The following is a 5,872-nucleotide window of genomic DNA, read 5'->3' as shown; positions in this document are numbered from 1 at the left end:
ACTCGTTACTCAGCAATCGGACGTACATGTACAAAATAACGAGTTCTACAATCTTGGATAAAACATACATTAAAGTCAAACGCCAAGAAGGTTAATGTGATTTTATCTTGATTTAACGTACAATTCAATAAAGACACGTATAAGTACCAAAAAAAAACCTAAACTACATAATAAAACTACCAATATTATTAATAGATTTCAATGATTAAACATAAAAAATACATAATTTAATTATTATTTTGTAAATAGGATTCATTGAACTTTTAAAAACAACATAAAACGAAAAGATGAAGTAACAAACAAGAAAGTGTACTGGTATGAAGTCCAAGAATATAAACATAAAAAGGTAAGGGGCTAAGAATAAAGTTGAAATGAAAATTAAGTGCAAAAGTAGACAACTAACACATAATACAAGGATCAAACTTGCAAAAGTTCCTTCCTCTGATCTTCTCCCTCACACTCACGATTTTTCCGTACATTTAAACCTTTGAAAGAGGAACAAAAGCACTGATAATTTTCAGTTACAAGATTGCGACCACGAAGAAGATCGATCATCCGGATAAAAAGCCTGAGCTTTTTCCTTTTGCAAACATGGCCATCACCACCTTCACGTTTCTCAATGCATTCTTCCTACTCCACATCCAGCCTGTTGTTGTTGATTTAATCTTCTCTTCATCCGCTTCTTAAACCCTATCTTTCCACCAAATTCCGCCGCCTCTTCGTCGACTTCTGTTGAATCGCCGGAGAAAGGCGAAAACAATTTTCAACAATACAGTATGGATCCTTGCCCTTTTGTGCGTCTTACAGTAGGCAATCTCGCTCTCAAGATACCTGTAGCGTCGAAAGCTGCTCGCTCTGTGATTCACCCGTCGTCGTCGCCGTGTTTTTGTAAGATTAAGCTGAAGAACTTTCCTGTTTACACTGCGGTGGTTCCGTTTTTGCCGCCGGAGAGTCAGAATGTTGAAGTACAAACCCTAGCCGCTACTTTTCATATGAGCAAGTCTGATCTCGATAGGCTTGTCGCTAAATCACTTTTTGCCGGAAAACTCAGCTTGAAAATATCGATTTTTACTGGACGGAGAGGGAGTAGTTGCGGTTTGAGCTCCGGTAAGCTGTTAGCGGAAGTGACGGTTCCTTTGAATCTCGCCGGAACGGAGAGCAAGGCTTGTGTATTTCACAATGGTTGGGTCACCGTCGGCAAAGATGCGAATAAAAGCTCTTCAAGCGCGCAGTTCCATTTGAATGTCAAAGCGGAGCCGGATCCGCGATTCGTTTTCCAATTCGACGGTGAGCCGGTGTGTAGTCCGCAGGTTTTTCAAATTCAGGGTAATATCCGGCAGCCTGTGTTCACTTGCAAGTTCAGCTTCCGTTCAACCACCGCCGGTGACCGTAATCAGCGATCCAGGTACCTTTTCTTCGTACATTAGGGCTTTACGCTTTCGATTGGTTCAAGCATTCATGATTACTTCTTTTAACTTTGTCGGATTTTGATTCTAATTACACAGTGCTTATTGAAATTAAATCGATAATGTATCTCTGACATTGTTATGGTTGCTCAACTTTTTTTTTTTTTTTTTTTTTAAATTTGAATGCAATACATAAATATAATACTTTTCCTGTTGATAAACCTTAAATTGAAGAAGAATCTCTGCAATTTCCCCCCTCCGAGACGGGATCCCTAACTTTATTTCATCAGATATGATTCAGATTTCAGATTACAAAATTCGAAAGTATTATTTAATTAAGACGCAATGTTCTTTGCTTCACGTCTGGATTTAATCAATTCTCTTTTTTCAATTTGTGTACAACAGATCTTTACCACCAGACATCAGTGGTTCACGGAAATGGCTGAGTTCATTCGGAAGCGACAGAGAACGACCAGGAAAAGAAAGAAAAGGATGGTCAGTCACCGTTCACGATTTATCAGGGTCGCCGGTCGCCGCCGCATCCATGGTAACTCCATTCGTCGCATCTCCAGGCTCCGACCGAGTCAGCCGCTCCAACCCCGGTTGTTGGCTCATCCTCCGTCCCGGCGACGGAACATGGAAGCCATGGGGCCGACTTGAAGCCTGGCGCGAACGTGGTGCTCACGACGGACTTGGGTACAGATTCGAACTGATCCCCGACTCCGCCGCCGCCGGCATCGTATTGGCTGAATCCACATTAAGCTTGAACAAAGGTGGAAGGTTTATGATCGATTTAGGTGCGGGGGCGGGGAACGGTGGTAGTGGTCGGAAATCAAACATGGCGTCTCCGGTGTGTAGTCCGAGAGGGAGTGGGGATTTCGGGTACGGGCTTTGGCCGTACTGTGCTTACAAAGGGTTTGTGATGGCGGCAACGGTGGAGGGGGAAGGGAAGCGCGGGAAGGCGATGATGGTGGAGGTGAGTGTGCAGCATGTGAATTGCACGGAGGATGCAGCGGCGTTTGTGGCATTGTCGGCGGCGATTGATCTGAGCATAGATGCCTGCAGGCTTTTCTCTCAAAAGCTGAGAAAGGAACTATGTCAGCCTCAAGAACTATGAACTGTTTTTTTTTTTTTTTTTTGATTTAGAGAAAATGTTTTTTTTTTCTGGATTTAGTAATTTTAGGTCTGGAAAAGTGGTGGAAATTGGACTAACACTGAGAGGAAGTAGATGTGTTTTGTATAGAATGAGAGTGGTACTAGCAGTTTAGCACTGGCACCGGTTGTTTTTTTGTTAACTAGGTGTGGCTTTTTTGTAATTTTTCAATCTCTTTTGGGTGATTTTTAGTCAGAAGCAAAACTGTATTTCGCCAAATATGAATTTGTATTTTTCTACTGATCATTTTTTGTTGAGAATTATGGTAAATGACAACTTCATATGATGTCTGGTGGTTTATGGCGTTACCTTCAGCATTTATTCATTCATAGTTAATCGAAAGAGAATTTTTTACAAATGTATTATCTTATTTATTTATTTATTTCTAATACTTTTGTCTTTACTCTCTAGTATGGTAGTCTTTTCAGTTAAAACTTAATTCAATTAAGTTTGTACTATTACATTGGAATACATAGATTGTCAATCAATTGTTACAGAAACAACTCATACAAAAAAGTAATAAATTAATATAAATATAAATTAATGGGTTTTATTAATAAGTTGATGGAATTCATCCTATTGTGGAAAATTATGGTATTGTGATTGTGGAGATTTTTTTTTTTAGTTTTTTTGGATTGAGGAGTTGGTGTTTAGGTGTCATGAACAAGTTTAACGAATAAACTTTATTATTGTGAATGATTTTACATGTTCAATTTTATTAATGTAAAATCTATGTTGCAAATGTATGTTATAAAAGCAAAATTTGGTTTATTGAGTAGTTATTTTATTTTTATTATTATTTTGTTCACAAGATTTAGAAACGAAGAAAACCTTGAAGATGAAATTTCACTTTATAGTTGTGGAGTTCCAGTAAGAAGATGAAATTTTACGTGATAATTATGGCACCCATAAAATCTTTATACATTAGTTGATCTTTGTCCAAGATGACCATCTTCTTACTTGAAATAGAGTAAAATTTCATCCTCAAGGTTCCTTGGTTCCTAAAATTTCATCTTCTTACTTGAAATAGACAAATATTTGTCACATATATGTCATCTCGAAAAAAATTGTTCATGAAAGCTTGTAAAAACCCAATAATTGATTTCATCCGATCAGAAATTTCTTTTTAAATAAAAGTATATATATGGATGTCTTTTCTAACACTTTTAAAAATACGAACGACTTTTCTTAGTAACAAATAAATATTTTTGTTTTTCTTATAATCAATATGAATGTTGATTTTAATAGTCAAAACTCAAATGAGTACCTTTAAAATTGGAATACTATAGTGCAATGAAAGTTACATCTGTATAAATTTGAATTGGCCTAGATATCCCCAATGCATTACGCATAAATGTAAGTCTAAATTATATATTTATGTATTATCCAATAAATTAAGAAAAAACATGCCGATTAATAATAAAAAATATATCGTTAATTTATAGCTTACCAAATAATTCACAAATAAAAAAAGAAATGATACAAAACATACCTTTTATATGATAAAACTATTTTAAGCAAAATCTTATTGAAAATCTGTAAAACATTTGTCTAAAATAAAAAAATAAAAAAATAAAAAAGGAAGGAAAAGAAGATTTGATTTGGAACACATCCCTCGCACGGGTCTCAACATTTATTAAATTACCAAACTCCCAAAATAGTGGTAGGCATCGTGCTATGCATATTTTAATATTCGTACTTTTTTTTCAAATTATTTTCGAGGATTTATATTATTTATTCTAATATAAAATTAAAATGATGATTTTAATTTATAAATGTTTCACGACATTATCTAAATACCCATGACATAAGTTTTATAGTATAACCATTTATATACCTTTTCAGTCGTTCTTTGTTGTCTATCATGCGGAAAGTTTTTGTAATTAGTTTAAGATGTGATTTTCACCCAAAAACAATAACATGGACAACTTATGTTAAGCTTTGAAGTGACAATAACATCCAACAAGAAATTTTTTTTATAATGATAATATAAAGGTCAACAAATAATTTTTGACAAAAGTTCAGATAAACAAAATAAATTAATATAGTAATCGATCATATTGAAAGTTGACAAAAAGCAAACTTTCTAATAATAAAGAAAGTGTTAGGCAGGATATTTGAATATTATATTTAATAATAATGAACTAAAAAGAATAATCAAGAAAACCAAAAAATGCGGTTAATAAATAAGTAAATTAAATACAACTTAAATACAGGATGAGTGGTCTGTTGCCCCACCCAGTTGTGTTTGAGGCCTAAATATCTAAATAATTAAAAATAACTTTTTAATAATGATATTTTTCCAGAATTTTACTATTAATTGCTTGATATAAAAAAATGTAATCTGAATATTATTCGAATTGTTTTATTGTGAGAACATTTTATGTAAAGTTAAAAAATGGAAATTTATATTTTGGCATTATATAACTAATTTAATATATCATTGGAAAATTACAATTATAATTTTGATTTTTAAGAATAACTGAAAACTTTCACTTGATCTCACAAATTGTGAAATTAATACTTTTTAGTAATTGTTTGATTTTGTAACTTTGAAGACATTATATTTATACGGAATGTTTGAGTTTGCAAAATTTACAAAAGAAATGTTTTATGACTCTATGAAATCATATCGAAAGTATCAAATGTGAAAAAACAGATAAATAAATCAGATCTTTAAACATGTGTAAATTGACCTAATAATCTACATGCAAGTTAAATTAAGATTACATGAAAGTTGGGAGTAGATCATAGGGATTTGTTTAAGAACGGTCGGGTATGTTAAAACCGGATCCTATGCACTTTGTTTTCCAACCCCCAAATGATCAAAACATACAAAGTTTGATTAGTAAAAGAGTAAATTATAGATTTAGTCCTCGGACTATTTCTTAAGCTATTGTCCAAGTTCATTGGTCATTTGAAATGGTTCGTCCAAACTAGTCACTTTTTGATGATTATTTGAATAAGGGTTTTCCACCAAAAAGATTATATAACATTGTCTCTTATTATTTTATAATTCATATTTTAGGAAATATATGTAAATGACCACCGCACTTTCACATATGAATCGTGAAATCAATTTGTATATAGATTCTAGGCACAGAAACACAAGCCAAATTGTCAGAGTTATGTTTTCGTTTAGAAGAAGAAGATCTAAGAAAGGAAGAGCCGTATATATACATGACATATTTGGGGTTTAATCTTCTAAATTAGTTAGGAGAATCTCGAATTTAATGACATAATTAATGGTTTTCAAAACTGACGAGATGTGTCAATTTTACCATAATCACCAACTAAAATTCGGTTTTTCCAT

The 5,872-nt window shown here is 33.4% G+C and overlaps 1 protein-coding gene across 1 annotated transcript; it reads left to right on the top strand.

The window, feature by feature from the left end:
• The first annotated feature begins 470 nt into the window (after nt 1-470).
• LOC145119792 (formin-like protein (DUF1005)) lies at nt 471-2,805 on the top strand. The gene is made up of 2 exons (XM_079055534.1): nt 471-1,405; nt 1,812-2,805. Exons 1-2 carry the CDS (start codon nt 777-779, stop codon nt 2,521-2,523), a joined length of 1,341 nt encoding a protein of 446 aa, XP_078911660.1. The 5' UTR covers nt 471-776; the 3' UTR covers nt 2,524-2,805.
• Nucleotides 2,806-5,872: the final 3,067 nt, after the last annotated feature.

Source organism: Lactuca virosa, chromosome 6 (genome assembly GCF_052849685.1).
Source record: "Lactuca virosa cultivar CGN04683 chromosome 6, Lactuca_virosa_CGN04683_v6, whole genome shotgun sequence".
In the NCBI taxonomy this organism is placed as follows: domain Eukaryota; kingdom Viridiplantae; phylum Streptophyta; class Magnoliopsida; order Asterales; family Asteraceae; genus Lactuca; species Lactuca virosa.
The sequence above is the reverse complement of the archived record's forward strand: the minus strand, read 5'-3'. Positions and strand labels throughout refer to the sequence as shown.

Bases quoted from the DNA above. Each gene is read 5' to 3' on its own strand.
- LOC145119792 (XM_079055534.1), top strand. From the start codon at position 777: ATGGATCCTTGCCCTTTTGTGCGTCTTACAGTAGGCAATCTCGCTCTC. The intron at 1,406-1,811 runs GTACCTTTTCTT...TGTGTACAACAG, and splicing joins GACCGTAATCAGCGATCCAG to ATCTTTACCACCAGACATCA.